This window comes from Phyllobates terribilis, unplaced genomic scaffold (genome assembly GCF_046119375.1).
Source record: "Phyllobates terribilis strain yellow unplaced genomic scaffold, ASM4611937v1 Scaffold_7__3_contigs__length_470593459, whole genome shotgun sequence".
Classification (NCBI taxonomy): domain Eukaryota; kingdom Metazoa; phylum Chordata; class Amphibia; order Anura; family Dendrobatidae; genus Phyllobates; species Phyllobates terribilis.
The window spans coordinates 349,085,569-349,104,607 of record NW_027362767.1 but is presented as its reverse complement, the minus strand read 5'-3'; the positions used below and the strand labels follow the sequence as shown (position 1 = coordinate 349,104,607).

At 44.8% G+C, this 19,039-nt stretch overlaps 1 protein-coding gene across 6 annotated transcripts in view; it reads right to left on the bottom strand.

Annotated features, from left to right (window-relative positions):
- Positions 1–19,039, bottom strand: part of MCF2 (MCF.2 cell line derived transforming sequence) — a 487,909-nt gene that overhangs the window by 287,094 nt on the left and 181,776 nt on the right. For all 6 annotated transcript variants that reach the window (XM_073641247.1, XM_073641248.1, XM_073641251.1 and 3 more), the window contains 4 exons: positions 6,790–6,882; positions 3,791–3,916; positions 828–1,049; positions 640–732 (listed from right to left, as the gene is read on the bottom strand). In XM_073641247.1, the coding sequence (XP_073497348.1) occupies positions 640–732; positions 828–1,049; positions 3,791–3,916; positions 6,790–6,882 (534 nt within the window). The remainder of the gene's footprint in view (positions 1–639; positions 733–827; positions 1,050–3,790; positions 3,917–6,789; positions 6,883–19,039) is intronic.

Below are 19,039 nucleotides of genomic sequence, written 5' to 3'. Positions count from 1 at the left end.
AAAATTGCATATTGCACGCACTATAGAAAAAGGCCGTATGGCGGCTCAGGAGAGCAGTAAACATAAAATTAGAGCAAAAACTTCCACTTTTGAACTGGTGACAGGTTTTCTTTAAGAGTAGAGATGATGGATTGTTGAGCCATTAATGCCCAGAGCTTAGGGCACTTCACCATTAGCGGTGGCAAGTACACAACAGACCCCTTAAAGTGGACAACCCCTTCTTAAATACTGTATTTCCCAATGTAAAATAAAAAAACCTTATACTCACCTTCCGCACCGGTGCCGTTCCAGCGATGTCTGCTCCGGATCTGCCAGGGCTCACATCACATAATTATGCCATGTGAATACTGAAGGCAATCAGTAGTTGCTAATGGGCCTCTTCGTTCACACTTCCTTAGATAAACCTAAAATGTCTGAACAAAGTGTGATAACTGCGGCCCCCATTAGCAGCCACTGATTGGCTGCAGTGCTTTCTTGACATAATTATGTCATGAAAGCACTGGGAGACCCAGTGGCGCCAGTAGTGGAAAATTGCTGGCACGGGAGGTGAGTATAAAAACTGTATTCTACATTGGGGAATAAAATATTTAATAAGTGGCTATCCAAGTAATTACCCCTTTAATAAAAAAAAACACAAACCTGTACAACATAAACCTCTTCTCGGCCGCTGTACCAGATTTCAAACTTGCGATTATCACCTTTTACATTTTCAGTGATTCCAACAGCATTCATCTAAAAGGACACGAGAAGAAGACGACATCTATGGTCTGTATCATCCCAGTCCTGAGCATACAGTATGATGCATAGTATGGCAGATGTACACTGACCTTCAGGAAGTGCTTGAAACTGTATGATGGGGTTTTATCATGTCCATCTCCATGCTCTTCTCTCCTTTTGCAGAAAACTATCGCTCTTTCATAGAGGAAGAGATGTCTCTGCATTGGTTTAAAGCGGGCAAGTTCCTTCATCTTTGTAGGTCCCTTTTTATGAGTGATCCACACGCTAAAAGAACCTTGCATTAATATCCGGCCCAGATCATTTATATCTCCCTAAGTGGCAAAAACCATGATTTTAATAAGAATAAAACCTGAAAAATAGCTTCACAATTGCTGTATTTTATTATTTCATATGTGCACTTTGTAGGCAATGTGATATATAGGCAATCTGCAAATGACATGAACTAAAAATTAAGTTATATTAACCTTGGAAAATCACACCAAAGTGATTCATCATTGCCTTTGCGCCTATTTTTTGTCTAGTTTTATGTGTTTTGCACCTTTTTTTTGCTTGCACACAATTCATTATTCTATTAGCATCTTTTTTTAAGTCCATTTTATATGTGCTCGACTCTTTTCCCCCTTTGTTCCTTCAATAGGAATATAGATGCCAAGATAGATAACAGAGAGTGGGAACAGATCTTTGTCTCTCTGCTCCTGTCCTCCTTATTGTCATACTGAAATCAGGCGTCCCACAGAGGCAGACTTTCATTTCAGGACAGGTGAAAAATGAGGAAATAAAGTCCCAGAAAGTATAGTGCTGGCAGAATTCAGATGGAAGATGAACAACCTTTAAAAACTATTTTAAAAAGTGAACAACAGAAGATGAGGACAACAAGAACACAGTTTTTTTTAAGGTTTTGGGGGAAAATGTGGTACACTTTAAACAATACAGATATGGTGTTTGTGGCCATTAACAGATAAGGGATAAGGGCTGGTTCTAAAATACTTTTTCTCAAGAATCGTACATAAATATGGATTTATTTTATAATCAAACTTTTGTAATAGGAGAACATACAAACTCTGTGCAGATGTGATCCATGGTGACATTACAACACACTTCCCCACTCATGCTAACCACTGAGCCAGTTGCTTACATATAGCATCAGCTATTTCCCCAGTGGACTCACAATGTAAATTCCTCCTGATATGGACATGGACACACTGGGTCAGCATTTATAGGAAGCCAATCTATTAATATTTTTTTCGAGAGGTGGGCAAAACCAGAGAACCAAGAGGAAACCACTCGGTTGAATTTGAACATCGACCCCAGCCCTGCCTGGTAGCATTCCTAACCACTGAGCCACCACATGCCCAATATATATACAGTACAGACCAAAAGTTTGGACACACCTTCTCATTTAAAGATTTTTCTGTATTTTCATGACTAAGAAAATTGTATATTCACACTGAAGGCATCAAAACTATGAATTAACACATGTGGAATTATATACGTAACAAAAAAGTGTGAAACAACTGAAAATATGTCTTATATTCTAGGTTCTTCAAAGTAGCCACCTTTTGCTTTGATGACTGCTTTGCACACTCTTGGCATTCTCTTGATGAGCTTCAAGAGGTAGTCACTGGAAATGGTTTTCACTTCACAGGTGTGCCCTGTCAGGTTTAATAAGTGGGATTTCTTGCCTTATAAATGGGGTTGAGACCATCAGTTGTGTTGTGCAGAACTCTGGTGGATACACAGCTGATAGTCCTAGTGAATAGACTGTTAGAATTTGTATTATGGCAAGAAAAAAGCAGCTAAGTAAAGAAAAACAAGTGGCCATCATTACTTTAAGAAATGAAGGTCAGTCAGTGCGAAAAATTGCAAAAACTTTGAAAGTGTCCCCAAGTGCAGTTGCAAAAACAATCAAGTGCTACAAAGAAACTGGCTCACATGAGGACCGCCACCAGGAAAGGAAGACCAAGAGTCACCTCTGCTTCTGAGGATAAGTTTATCCAAGTCACCAGCCGCAGAAATCGCAGGATAACAGCAGCTCAGATTAGAGACCAGGTCAATGCCACACAGAGTTCTAACAGCAGACACATGTCTACAACAACTGTTAAGAGGAGACTTTGTGCAGCAGGCCTTCATGGTAAAATAGCTGCTAGGAAACCACTGCTAAGGACAGGCAACAAGCAGAAGAGACTTGTTTGGGCTAAAGAACACAAGGAATGGACATTAGACCAGTGAAAATCTGTGGTTTGGTCTGATGAGTCCAAATATGAGATCTTTGGTTCCAACCACCGTGTCTTTGTGCGACGCAGAAAAGGTGAACGGATGGACTCTACATGCCTGGCTCCCACCGTGAAGCATGGAGGAGGAAGTGTGATGGTGTGGGGGTGCTTTGCTGGTGACACTGTTGGGGATTTATTCAAAATTGAAGGCATACTGCACCAGCATGACTACTACAGCATCTTGCAGCGGCATGCTATTCCATCCGGTTTGCGTTTAGTTGGACCATCATTTATTTTTCAACAGGACAATGACCCCAAACACACCTCCAGGCTGTGTAAGGGCTATTTGACCAAGAAGGAGAGTGATGGGGTGCTACGCCAGATGACCTGGCCTCCACAGTCACCAGACCTGAACCCAATCGAGATGGTTTGGGATGAGCTGGACCGCAGAGTGAAGGCAAAAGGGCCAACAAGTGCTAAGCATCTCTAGGAACTCCTTCAAGATTGTTGGAAGACCATTTCCGGTGACTACCTCTTGAAGCTCATCAAGAAAATGCCAAGAGTGTGCAAAGCAGTCATCAAAGCAAAAGGTGGCTACTTTGAAGAACCTAGAATATAAGACATATTTTCAGTTGTTTCACACTTTTTTGTTAAGTATATAATTCCACATGTGTTAATTCATAGTTTTGATGCCTTCAGTGTGAATGCACAATTTTCATAGTCATGAAAATACAGAAAAATCTTTAAATGAGAAGGTGTGTCCAAACTTTTGGTCTGTATTGTATATTTCAAATAGCAGTTCTAATCCTCAGCTTCAATTACTACGCATCCATACTTACATTATACCCTGTTATAGCAATCTGATGCATGGAGTCGTTAACTGATTTTAATAAGTCCAGCATAGAAACGAGAGCTTCTTGTAATTCTTGGAAACCTTCTGAATTAATGCTATACTTCAGTAATTCCTGCAATATACAATATTGTCAGAAAAGATGTTTTTTGTGCATAATATCAGAAATTATCTTCAGTTATCAAGACACTTTATTTTTAATTTTTCCTACTAGGTGCTTTTAGCTTTGATTTACCATGTTTGTAGAATTCTGGAGGTTAACAAGTTAATAAAAATAAGATGTTTGCACAGTATATTGATCATGAATGTCACTATTTCTAGCAATATTATAACATGACACAACCCTATAAATCTACTTCCTCGTATGACTCCACATACCTAATGGAAAGGGGCGGACATACTATTGGTGTAACCTGTTCAGCCACACAGGGGCCCAACAGGTAAAGGGGTCCACATCTACCCTCAGAGCAGGTCGAATTATGCAGGTCAGGACGTGTTCCTGACATATGTGCCGAATCCACATTACACATAAGTTCTTCACATTCACATAGCAAATAGATCTTATACATTGTAAAACACAGTATATTACAGTACATATACTATTACCCTATTACTATTACTATTATATTATAGCATTAACCCCCTGGGGAAATCTGACCACAACCTCATACTATTGTCTCCTGCTTACCAACCAGATGTCCGCAAACAACCAGTGACAATTAAAAAGATAAGGAAGTGGTGTCCAGCAGCAGAGGAGGCGTTACAAGACTGCTTTGATTGTACAGACTGGGAGGTGTTGTGTACCATGAAAGAGAATTGTGATGTTAATGAGATTACTGGCAGTTACTGATTACATCAACTTCTGTATGGACATTGTAGTACCTGTTCAAGAGATTCGGTGTTATGCAAACAATAAGCCATGGATTACAAAAGAGTTGAAACATTTACTAAACATGAAAAAACTGGCTTTTAAAAGGAAGGACAAGGAGGCATTGAAAATTATACAGCGAGACCTAAAGGGGAAAATTAAGATTGCCCGTGAGGCATTCAGAGTTAAATTAGAAAATCGATTTGCACAAAAAAGCTCCAGAGAGGTGTGGGCTGGAATGAAGCTAGTGACTGGGTTTAAGGCAAGGTCGGAGCAGGAGGGTGGTGGACTTAGAATGGCTAATGAAATGAATGAGTTCTTCAATAGATTCAGCAATAAAGGTGCGGTAGCAGCAGGAAAGAGGGAGGAGGCCGGGGAACAACTAGCTAAATTAACAGGGGGTGAAATAGATCATTTCTCGGTCTCCAAAAATGACGTGAGGGACCAGTTTAGTAAGCTGGCCATTGGCAAAGCAGCAGGGCCTGACGGTCTCAGTCCACGTGTCCTCAGAGTGTGTGCAAATGAGTTGTGTACTGTCTTCCAGCATCTCTTTAACCAGAGCTTACAATCAAAGAGAGTACCAGTGCTATGGAAGACTTCCTGCCTGGTGCCGGTTCCCAAGACTACCTTCCCGGCTTCCCCGGGGGACTATAGACCGGTGGCCTTAACATCGCATGCGATGAAGTCCTTGGAGAGAATAGTACTTGCTCACTTGTGTCCGAGGGTGATGGCGCATACTGATGCTCTTCAGTTTGCGTACCGGCAGGGACTGGGGGTGGACAATGCTGTAGCATCTCTGCTACAAACAGTACATTCCTTTTTGGACAATGATGGAACCACAGTGCGTGCTTTGTTCTTTGATTTCTCTAGTGCGTTCAACACATTACAGCCACTCTTACTGCGTGGAAAGTTGATTAAAATGGCGGTGGATGAGGGACTTGTGAATTGGATAATTGACTACCTGTCGGATAGGCCACAGTTTGTTAGGTGGGGGACGGCTACATCAGATAGTGTACTGAGCAGTGTCGGAGCCCCGCAGGGAACAGTGCTGTCGCCATTCCTCTTTACATTGTACACAGCTGACTTTCAGTATAAATCAGACCGTTGTCACCTCCAGAAGTACTCGGATGACTCTGTGATAGTTGGCGGTATTGGGAAGGACCAGGATGAAGAGGAATATAGAAGGGTGGTTGCGGACTTTGTAGTATGGTGCCAGGCTAACCATCTAGAACTAAATGTTAAGAAAACCAGGGAGTTGGTGATGAGCTATGGAAGGTGCAAGAAGGTATGCCTACCTGTTACCATTGATGGTCAGGATGTGGAGATGGTGGACAGTTTCAAATATTTGGGGGTTTACCTGGATAGCAAGCTAGACTGGAAGTGCCACATGGAGAAGGTCTACAAGAAGGGGATGAGTAGATTGTACTTCCTAAGGAAGTTAAGGTCTTTTAATGTGTGTGGAAAAATGCTTGAGGTGTTCTACCAATCCATTGTGGCTAGTGCCACCTTTGCGGCAATAATTTGCTGGGGTAACAGTGTGCGTGTTGCTGACGCCAACAAGCTCAACAAACTTATAAAGAAGGCTAGCGCGACGGTGGGCCTACAGCTTGGGACTTTTGAAGAGGTGGTAGAGGATAGGATTAAGAAGAAGTGCAGAGCTATAATGGGCAACAACATACACCCGCTTTATGAACTGTTTGCGAAACAGAAGAGCACATTCAGCAATCGCCTAATACAACTAAGGTGTAAAAAGGAAAAATACAGGAGATCGTTTGTTCCAACAGCTATGGGGGTGTTTAACAAATGTCTGAAAAGCAATGTCTAAAGCATTCCAAATGTTATGTTATCATATGTGTCATGTTCGAGATCTGTGTTCTGCTGCTGTGATACCGCAATATCCTCCAGGATAAATAAAGTATATCTTATCTTATCTTATCTTATATAGTAAGTCATAGGTAGGAAGTCACTGTCTCTGCATATTTCTTTTTAAAATGCATTCACAAAAAGTAAGTACTTTTCACACTTCAATTATATGGCCAGTTAAATGTCATGGTACTGTTTATTGATCATGAAAAAATATTTTTTTTATTTTTGTTCCTGAAGACATCACTGACCATTACCTTCAATAGCAGCTGGTATTTTGTAAGACGTTGTATTGGTTTCAAAAGATAAGAGTCCAGTGCAAGCTTGTGCTCCAATTTCTTCTGGCATTCCTGCATCAATAAAGGTTTCAATGGTCAATTAATAATAAAACTTCCAGGATGAAGCATTTCCTGTGAAAAGCGCGTCGGGTGTGGGGGGACTTCACCCTCTACCTTGTTTTGTTACCTTGGGAGCCATGTGGCCATTTATTGTGGCTGTTGGCCATACAGCACAGATATTATTATAGACATAGGTGTCTTTTTGGGAGGTTTATTTTGACAACTATGTTTACTTGCCTTACTTCCTAATTTACTGACCTACATTTCTATCTATTGCTATATAACACATAACTGTTTTGTAGTATATACACCCTTTTTGGTTTCATATATTATCTACCTGGCAAGGTTTCCACTATGGTTTCATTTTTACTACTTTGACGTCCACCTCTTTTTTCTATCACTTGTGGTGTCACATTCCTCTTTTTGTCTATAATTGTATTTAATAACACTGCAAGCATCCCTCTGTCGGAAGCCTCTATAGACTGCGCATGCGCGACGCGCAGTCTGGCTCCAGACAGAAGAACTCATGGAGTCGTTACAGGTAAGAGGAGTGTGTATGGCACCGGGGATGGCGGTATGCGTAGACACTGAACGCATACCGCGATCTCCGGTGCCATGCTTAAATACTTACCTAACCGGGAGGAGCATTGCCGCTGCGTCTCTCTTCTCACCGGAATCCGGGGCAGGAGTGAGGCGTCGGAGTCGGCGAGTGCACATAGCGCTATCTGGCGCCATTTTACTGAAGACACATTTGCAGTGTGTCTTCAGCAAAATGACACCGGACAGCACGGTATGGGCACACGCGTACTCAGGCGCCACACTACTCCCCCGGCCTCTGGCAGAAGAGGAATCGCAGTGCTGGAGCACAGGGAAGAAAGGTGAGTATAAGTGGAGTTTTTTTGTATGTGTGCAGTGTGAAAGGGATGAGGGGTGCCATATATACCAGGATTGGGGGGTGAGGGAGCCACACATACCAGGATTGGGGGATGAGGGGGCCACACATACCAGGATTGGAGGATGAGGGGGCCACACATACCAGGATTGGGGGATGAGTGGGCCACACATACCAGGATTGGGGGATGAGGGGGCCACACATACCAGGATTGGGGAATGAGGGGGCCACACATACCAGGATTGGGGGATGAGGGGTACCATGCATACCAGGATTAGGGGATGAGGGGTACCATGCATACCAGGATTAGGGGATGAGGGGTACCATGCATACCAGGATTGGGGTATGAGGGGTGCACTGCATACCAGGATTGGGGGGTGAGGGGTGCCGTGCATACCAGCATTGGGGATGAGGAGTACCATGCATACCAGGATAGGAATGCGGGGTACCATGCATACCAGGATGATGGATGGGGTTCCATGCATACCAGGATGAGGGGTACCATGCATACCAGAATAGAGATGAGGGGTACCATGCATACCAGGATTGGGGGGTGAGCGGACCATGCATACCAGGATTGCAGATGAGGGGTGCCATGCATACCAGGATTGCAGATGAGGGGTGCCATGCATAATAGGATTGGGGGTGAGGAGTGCCATGCATACCAGCATTGGGGATGAGGAGTGTCATGCATATCAAATTTGGGACGAGGGGGCCATGCATACCAAGATTGGGGATGAGGGGTGCCATGTATACCAGGATTCGGGATGAGGGGTGCCATGTATACCAGGATTTTGGATGAGGGGTGCCATGCATACCAGGATTGGGGATGAGGGGTTCAATGCATACCAGGATTGGGGATGAGGAGTGCCATGCATACCAGGATTTGGGATGAGGGGTGCCATGCATACCAGGATTGGGGATGAGGGGTGCCATGCATACCAGGATTGGAGACGAGGAGTGCCATGCATACTAGGATTTGGGATGAGGGGTGCCATGCATACCAGGATTTGGGATGAGGAGTGCCATGCATACCAGGATAGGGATGAGGAATACCATACATACCAGGACAGGGATGAGGGGTGCCATGAATACCAGGATAGGGATCTGGGGGGGGGGCATGCATACCAGGATTCAGATGAGGGGCTATGTATACCAGGATAGAGATGAGGGGTACCATGTATATCAGGATGAGTGAGGGATGGGGTGCCATGCATACCAGGATAGAGATGTGGGGTACCATGCATACCAGGATGAGGGATGGGGTGCCATGCATACCAGGATGAGGGGTACCATACATACCAGGATAGGAATGCAGGGTACCATGCATACCAGGACTGAGGGATGAGGAGGAAATACATAATAGAATTGGGATGAGGGGTGCCATGTATACCAGGATGAGGGGTACCATACATACCGGAATAGGGATGTGGGGTACCATGCATACCAGGATGAGGGATGGGGTACCATGCATACCAGGATGAGGGGTACCATACATGCCAGGATAGGGATGAGGAGTGCCATGCATACCAGGATTAGGGATGAGGAAGCTATGCATACCAGGATGAGGGATTGGGAACCATACATACCAGGATTGGGGGATGAGGGGTGCCATACATACCAGGATTGGGATGAGGGGTGCCATGTATATCAAATTTGGGATGAGGGAGCCATGCATACCAGGATTGGGGATGAGGGGTGCCATGTATACAAGGATTTAGGATGAGGGGTGCCATGTATACCAGGATTTGGGATGAAGGGTGCCATGTATACCAGTATTGGGGATGAGGGGTGCCATGCATACCAGGATTGGGGATAAGGAGTGCCATGCATACCAGAATTTGGGATGAGGGGTGCCATGCATACCAGTATAGGGATGAGGGGTACCATGCATACCAGGACAGGGATGAGGGGTACCATGCACACCAGGATAGGGATCTGGGGGGGCATTGCATACCAGGATTCAGATGAGGGGCCATGTATACCAGGATAGGGATGAGGGGTACCATGTATAGCAGGATGAGGGATGGGGTGCCATGCATACCAGGATATGGATGTGGGGTACCATGCATACCAGGATGAGAGATGGGGTGCCATGCATACAAGAATGAGGGGTACCATGCATACCAGAATAGGGATGAGGGGTACCATGCATACCAGGATAGGAATGCGGGGTACCATGCATACCAGGATTGAGAGATAAGGAGGCCATACATAATAGAATTGGTATGAGGGGTGCCATGTATACCAGGATGAGGGGTACCATACATACCAGAATAGGGAGGCGGGGTATCATGCATACCAGGATGAGGGATGGGGTGTCATGCATACCAGGATGAAGGGTACCATACATACTAGAATAGAGATGAGGAGTGCCATGCATACTAGGATTGGGGATGAGGGGTACCATGCATACCAGGATTGGGGATGAGGAAGCTATGCATACCAGGGTGAGGGATTGGGTAACATACATACCAGGATTGGGGGGATGAGGAGTGCAATGCATACCAGGATTTGGGATGAGGGGTGCCATACATACCAGTATAGGGATGAGGGGTACCATGCATACCAGGACAGGGATGAGGGGTACCATGCATACCAGGATAGGGATCTGGGGGGGCATGCATACCAGGATTCAGATGAGGGGCCATGTATACCAGGATAGGGATGAGGGGTACCATGTATATGAGGATGAGGGATGGGGTGCCATGCATACCAGGATAAGGATGAGGGGTACCATTCATACCAGGATGAGGGGTACCATACATACCAGGATATGGATGAGGGGTACCATTCATACCAGGATGAGGGGTACCATACATACCAGGATAGGGATGGGGTACCATGCATACCAGGCTTGGGTATGAGGGAGCCATGCATACGAGGATGAGAGGCACCATGTATGCCAGGATTGGAGATGAGGGGTGCCATGCATACCAGGATTGGGGATGAGGGGTGCCATGCATTCCAAGATTGGGATGAGGGGTGCCATGCATACAGGATTGGGGGTGAGGGGTGCCATGCATACCAGGATTAGGGGTGAGGGGTGCCATTAATACCAGGATTAGGGATGAGGGGTGCCATGCATACCAGGATTGGGGATGAGGGGTGCCATGCATACCAGGATTGGGGATGAGGGGTATCATGCATACCAGGATTGGGGATGAGGGGTACCATGCATACGAGGATTGGGGGTGAGGAGTGCCATGCATACCAGGATTAGTGGTGAGGGGTGCCATGCCTACCAGGATAGGGATGAGGCATGCCATGCATACCAGGATAGGGATGAGGGCAGCACATAACAGGATGGAGGAACAGGATTGGGGACCACAAATACCAGGATGGGCGCAGCACATACCAGCATGGGATAACATATACCAATAAAAATGCTCGCCACCCGGATGTAGAACGAGCTCAATAGCTAGTTGTATTTAATTGGGTTTCTCAGTAAGTACTGTAAGAGGAAACTGTGGAGTCATCATACTGTGTAGGGGGAGTTATGGGAGCAATCATATATTTGAAAGGATTGTGGGAACAAACATACTGTGTGTTGGAGAAGGCTTGGTTTATATTGTACAATGTAGGGGGACTGTAGGGGCATCATAATATGTGAAGATGTGGGAACATTTTATTGTGTGTGGTGGACTGTGAATGTCGTGTGGTTTGAGTTCTGGGGGTCATCATACATTGTGTGAAGGGGGTTGTGGGGTCATGCATGCCATGTGGAGGGCCATGGGGGCATAAAAATTTGTGTGGGAGATCATTCTGTGCGGCGGGGTAGCTGTGGAGGAATCACACTGTGTTGGGGGCTGTGAGGGCCATCATACTGTGTAGGAGCACTTCGGAGGCATTATACTGTATTGGAGTTGGTGGGGACATTATACTGTGGTGTTTGGCTGTGGGTGGGCATTTCATTTTGTGGGTTGCCATGGGGACAACACGCTTTGTTGGGGGCACTGTGGTAGCATGATAATGTGTGAGGGGCACAATGAAGACCTAATACTATGTTGGGGCACTATGGCAGCATGATACTTTGCTGGGGGCACCATGGGGTCATCATACCTCGCATATGGTGCATACTGTGGGGACAAAGTGTGGGGGAATTCACTGTTGGAATTTCATACAGTGTCCATGATCCTTTGTTGGGTGAAGAGAATGGGGCATCAGACTGCGCTGCTCGCCTGTCAGAATAATGTACCAGAGGAATCCAAGTCGATGTAATGATGAAATAGAATTTATTTCTTTGCCTTTCGTGGTGATCACACCACTTCCTCAGGACAGTCTATACACATACACATACAGGGTCTGTCATTTATAGCGAAAGAATGCACATGGAGACTCCTCCCTTCAAAAACATGCCACGCCCAGTGGGCGGGTAATCAGACTGACACGCATGTATACACCGTAAAGCACACACAAAACAATCATAAAGCATAATGGAGTATATCACTTAAAAACATTACTCACACATTTAAAAATATAAATGCAGAAATTTATATATATATATATATATATATATATATATATATATATATATATAAAAATAGTTAAATGAATAAATACATTTTACAAGCTAGGGGAGTGCTTGAACATATGGTGTTGACCCATTCATTCTTTGGCAGGACCCTGCTGCTATTTTAAACCATTGAGCCATGGGTGAATATGATTTGATCTCTTTATTTGGTGATAGTTTCACAAGAATCTAAGAGATCAAAAAAAATAATAATAGATCAAAGAATCTCCAAATCTCTTACATTAGTTTAAAAGAAGGAATGTTCAGTATTAAGAGGAATTACAGTTACTGTGCGGGATGCCGAGGGTGACCCCAATAAAAAATCACATAGCAATTGAAGGGTCAAAACTAGTGATGAGCGAGCATGCTCGCCACTGCTCGGTACTCGCCCAAGCATCTCAGTGCTCGAGATGCTCGGAGCTCGCCGAGTACTTGCGCGATGCTCGGGCGGGAGCTTGGGTCCCCGTCCTGCATGTCTGGCGCTATTTAGAGCACCAATCATGCAGGGATTGTCTGCAACTCACTGTAATGCCACAGCCATGGTGGTTGTGGCATTACAGTGATTTCCCAAATCGATGTGAACAGTGATCACAGTGAAACATGAAAAGCCGGCAATTCAGCAGCGGCATACACCGGTACCCGACAATTTAGAACAGAAAGAATATAGCATCACACATAGATTAGATAGATAGAAACATGTCAGTCACATATATAATAAGTACAGTGACAGTGTTGGTTACTGTACTTGTCATTTACTGTTAAAGGATTTATTAAAAAAAAATAATAGTGTTTTCATGCACCTGTCTCTTTAAAAAAGCCGGCCGGCAATTCATCATCTGTACCCGACAATTTAGAACAGAAAGAATAGAGAATCACACATAGATTAGATAGATAGAAACATGTCAGTCACATATATAATAAGCACAGTGATAGTGTTGGTTACTGTACTTGTCATTTAGTGTTAAAATAAAGGATTTATTTTTAAAAAAATGACATGGGGTCCCCCCTATTTTAATAGCTAGCAAAGGCTAGGCAGACAGCTGGGGGCTGATATTAATAGCCCAGGAAGGGTGCCATGAATACTGGCCCCCTCCCAGGCTAGAAACACCAGCCGTCACCCGCCCCAGAAATGGCGCATCCATAGGATGTGCCAATTCTGGCACTTAGCCTCGCTCTTCCCACTGCCCTGTAGCGGTGGCAGTGGGGTAATAAGGTTGGGGTTGATGTCAGTTTATAATGCCAGCTGACATCAAGCCCAGGTTAGTAATGGAGAGGCGTCTATAAGACACCCCCATTACTAACCCCATAGTGAAAGTTAAAAAAAAACACAAACACTCAGAATAAAGTCCTTTAATTGAAATAAACACACAATTCTTTAATGTTCTAAATTAAACTCTACTTACCGTCACGCCCATTCCAACTGAAGCCAACGATCTCCTGCAATAAAAATAAAATAATAAACCAACCTCATCCTTACCTTTCCATGGTTCCCAGGACAGCTTCAGCTCTGCTACATCGAGATGACAGGCTGGACCGCAGCAGAACACTGCCATCCAGCTTGCCATGCCGCAAACACTGAGAAGCTCCTCAGTGAAGCTCCTCTGTCTCGCTGTGATGGCATCCAGATGAGCCGAGTTCATGTCCAATGAACTCAGCTCACCTCATGCACGTCACTGACAGGATGGGAGAATTCTCCTGCGCATGCGGTGAGCGCAGGAGAATTCTCCCATGCTGGGATGGCATTGAGATGACAGGCTGGATGGCAGCTGAGCACTGCCATCCAGCATGCCATCCTTCATATACACTGCAGAGCGCAGGCATGCTTGCAGTCTGCAGTGTCTCTGAAGGATGACAAGCTGGATGGCAGCGCTCAGCTGCGATCCAGCCTGTCATCAGAATGCCATCCCAGCGTGGGAGAATTCTCCTGCTCAATTGCTGAGAGCAGGAGAATTCTCCCATGCTGTCAGTGACGTGCATGAGGTGAGCTGAGTTCATTGGACATGAACTCGGCTCATCTGGATGCCATCACAGCAAGACACTGAGGAGCTTCACTGGGGAGCTTCTCAGGGTCTGCGGCATGGCAAGCTGGATGGCAGCGTTCTGCTACGATCCAGCCTGTCATGTCAATGTAAGGATGAGGTTGGTTTATTATTTTACTTTTATTGCAGAAGACATTGGCTTCAGCTGGAATGGGCGTGACAGTAAGTAGAGTTTAATTTAGAATATTAAAGGAATGTGTATTTATTTAAATTAAAGGACTTTATTCTGGGTATTGTGCTTTTTTTAAATATTTTACTAGAAATTCATGGCGGTCATGTCTAATATTGGCGAGACCCCATGAATTTCTGGCTTGGGGCCAGCTGATAATAGCAAGCTGGTCCTAACCCCTTTATTACCCAGTGAACCACCGCACCAGGGCCCTGGATGAGTTGGGTACAGCGCCAGAAGATGGCGCTTCTATGAACACGCCATGTTCTGGGGTGGCTGCGGACTGCAATTTGCAGTGGGGGGCAGAAAGCTTGGGCCTCCCTGCGCTGCGGATTCCAGCCCCCAGCTGCCTAGTTGTACCTGGCTGGACACAAAAATAGGGCGAAGCCCCACGTATTTTTTTTTTTAATTATTACATGAAATTCATGAAATAATAAAAAAAAGGGCTTCCCTATATTGTTGTGTCCGGCCAGGTACAAATAGGCAGCTGGTGGTTGGGGGCAGCCCGTTCCTGCCTGCTGTACCTGGCTGGCATACAAAAATATGGCGAAGCCCTCGTCAAAATTTTTGGGAAAAATTAATTAAAAAATAATTTAAAAAAATAATAAGTTAGGGACTGCATCTTTATTAACCCCTCAAGTGGAGGGGTTATAAAGATGCAGTCCCTAAATGTGTTTTTTAAAATTTTTTAATGAATTTTTCACCAAAAATTTGATGTGGCCTTCGCCATATTTTTGTGTCCAGCCAGGTACAGCACTGTTAAAAAAATTCCCATCTGAACACGCTAGCGGCAGAGGTCACAGTTCGTTGACCAACCAAGGCGTACAGAAGAGAGAGACGCAACTCCAATCCAGAAGAGGCAGGGGAACACTGTCAACATTCTGGGACAGTTTTCTGAGACCCACCCGGCTTACAGGCCCTGAGGCGCGGGGTACTCTCACAAGGAGTGGAAAGTTTCAAAAGATGGTGAGGGAGTACCTTGCCGACCGTACCAGCGTCCTCCGTGATTCCTCTGTGCCTTTTAATTATTGGGTATCCAAGCTGGACACTTGGAATGAACTCGCTCTGTACGCCTTGGAGGTCCAGGCCTGCCCTGCCGCTAGCGTGTTATCGGAGCGTGTTTTTAGTGTCGCTGGGGGAATTATAACTGATAAGCGCACTCGCCTGTCAACTGACAATGCTGACAAGCTGACCCTTATCAAAATGAACAAGGGTTCGATTGGGCAAGACTTCTCATCACCACCAAATGACAGCAGAGTAACATAAAGTCAAATCCACTGTGTTATTTCAGGAGGTGTATTCCCATGCACCACTTCACACCCACACATGGGTATACGCTTCCTCATTTCGGCTGTATTTTGCTCTTCTCCTTATCCTCAGCCTCCACCACCACTATACCACCAGGGTGACCTTGGTCCATGTTGCCAGCATTGCAAGTCCCTCTGTCCTAATTTTTGGCAGCTTTTGCTTGGAAGGCATAGGCAAAGACTATGGGAGACCCACCTCCCAATAATGGGAATAATATTTTTAATATGCTGTACTGCATGGCTCTTGTTTGCCAGCATTGCCAGTTCCTCCGTCCTAATTTTTGGCAGCTTTTGCTTGGAAGGCATAGGCAACGACTATGGGAGACCCACACCCCAATAATGGGAATAATGTTTTTAATATGCTGTACTGCATGGCTCTTGTTTGCCAGCATTGCAAGTTCCTCGGTCCTAATTTTTTGCACCTTTTTCTTGGAAGGCATATGCAAAGTCTATGGGAGACACACTCCCCAATAATGGGAAAATGGTTTTAATATGCTGTACTGCATGGCTCTTGTTTGCCAGCATTGCAAGTTCCTACGTCCTAATTTTTGGCAGTTTTTGCTTGGAAGGCATAGGCAAAGACTATGGGAGACCCACTCCCAATGGGAATAATGTTTTTAATATGCTGTACTGCATGGCTCTTGCTTGCCAGCATTGCAAGTTCCTCCGTCCTAATTTTTGGCAGCTTTTGCTTGGAAGGCATAGGCAAAGACTATGGGAGACCCACTCCCCAATAATGGGAATAATGTTTTTAATATGCTGTACTGCATGGCTCTTGTAAGGGGCATGAAAACCGTCTTGTTAAGCTACTGCGACCTCCACCACTTTTCCAAGGGGCATTGATATTGTCTTTTTATTCCACTGCGACCTCCACCATTCTTCCAAGGGGCATTAAAACCGTCTTGTTAAGCTACTGCGACCTCCACGTCTCTTCCAAGGGGCATTAAAACCGTCTTGTTAAGCTACAGCGACCTCCACCACTTTTCCCAGGGGCATTGATATTGTCTTTTTATTCCACTGCAACCTCCACCATTCTTCCAAGGGGCATTAAAACCATCTTGTTAAGCTACTGCGACCTCCACGTCTCTTCCAAGGGGCATTAAAACCGTCTTGTTAAGCTACTGCGACCTTCACCACTTTTCCAAGGGGCATTGATATTATCTTTTTGTTCCACTGCGACCTCAAACATTTTTCCAAGGGGCATTAAAACCATCTTGTTAAGCTACTGCAACCTCCACGTCTCTTCCAAGGGGCATTAAAACCGTTTTGTTAAGCTACTGCGACCTCCACCACTTTTCCAAGGGTCATTGATATTGTCTTTTTATTCCACTGCGACCTCCACCATTCTTCCAACGGGCATTGCATTTCCTCCTAATTTTAGTCAGCTTTTGCTTTTCAATGCATAGGCGAACACTAAGGGAGACCCACTCCCCAATAATGGGTAAAAGGTTTTTAGTATGCTGTAATCCACGTCTGTTTCAAGGGGCATTGCAGTTCCTCATCATTTTTGGAAAGCCTTCCATTCACTGCTTAGGCCAACAGTGCACAGGAGACGCAGTTGCTATAAATGGAAAAAACGGTTTAATTAAGGCCCTCTGACCTCCATGTCACTTCCAAGGGGCATTGGAGTGCCTCGAAATTTTTGGTAGGCATTGCACTCACTGCATGCCCTATAACTGTATACAAAAACAGGAGGACACTTGAGTATAGTGGCAAGCAATTAGTACAATTTTATTTAAATACATCATTCAAGATTTATATCGAAAAAATGTTTAAAATAGCAGAAGGGGGTAAGGTGCAAGGTGCTCAAAGCTGGGGGGTACCCTGGGGGGATGGGCGGTATAGAATGGTCAATTAGTCCATATAGTTAGAGAGTCAGCGGTGAGTACATATAACATAGAGCAAAATCATGTACAGTGGCAATCAAAGTTGATACAATGAAATGTACAAAGAGGCCAAAGCCTCATGCAGCGAGACCAGATCCTAATACAAAAAAGTATCCTAGTACTAACTCAAGGAGTGTGAGTCAGGTAAGTGGTCCCTATAATATGGATGAATATAGACTCACCACAGGCCAAAGATATGGAAGAAGCCCAGAGCCCCGCAAGAGAGTCCCCAGCAGTGCAACGGGTAAAGAAGCGCCCCGACGCGCGTTTCAGCGTTCTTTTTCAAGAGGCAGCGCTAACCTGCATGCATCCAGGACATAGTAACATAGTAACATAATTTGTAAAGCCGAATAAAGACTTGAGTCCATCAAGTTCGACCTGTTAGTTCTGTAATTGCTAAAGTTGATCCAGAGGAGGGCAAAAACCCCAAATGATTTGGCCAATCTTCACCTGAGGAAAAATTCCCTCCCGACTCTGAAACCAGCAGTCAGAATAAATCCCTGTATCAACCTACTATTTTATTTTATTTTTAAGTATATGCTGAAATCTGCCTAGTATCTAGAAATGCATCCTGTCCCCGCTTGAACTGGTGTAGTGAATCCGACATTACCGTCTCCTCACTCAGTGAATTCCATATTCTCACTGCTCTTACCGTAAAGAACCCCTTCCTATGCTGGTGCTGAAACCTTTTCTCTTCCAGTCTTAGTGAGTGCCCTCTTGTTACCGTAATATCCCTCCTTTTGAACAAATCCCGGGCAAGATCTCTATACTGTCCCCTAATATATTTGTACACATTTATTATGTCCCCCCTCAACCTTCTCTTTTCCAGGCTGAATAGTCCTAGTTTTGCCAACCTCTCTGGGTATTGCAGTCCCTCCATTCCCTTTATTAATTTTGTTGCCCTCCTTTGTACCTTTTCAAGCTCATTTATATCCTTTCTATATATTGGGGCCCATAACTGAGCACAGTATTCCAAGTGTGGTCTGACCAGTGCTTTGTACAGTGGAAGAACAATGTTCTCATCCTTTGCAGCTATACCTCTTCTGATACATCCCATTACCCTGTTTGCCCTTACAGCAGCGGCCTGACTTTGGGCACTCCAATTTAGTTTGCTATCAATCAAGATGCCCAAGTCCTTCTCCATCTCTGAATTCCCCAATGATTTCCCATTCAGTGAGTACTGGTGACTTCCATTTTTCCTTCCCATATGTACGACCTTACATTTCTCCTCGTTAAACCTCATTTGCCATTTAATGCTCCACCTACCCAGCTTATCCAAATCCCTCTGTAGGTCTGCACTGTCCTCTTTTGTATTAATTGTTTTACATAACTTTGTGTCATCTGCAAATATTGATATTTTACT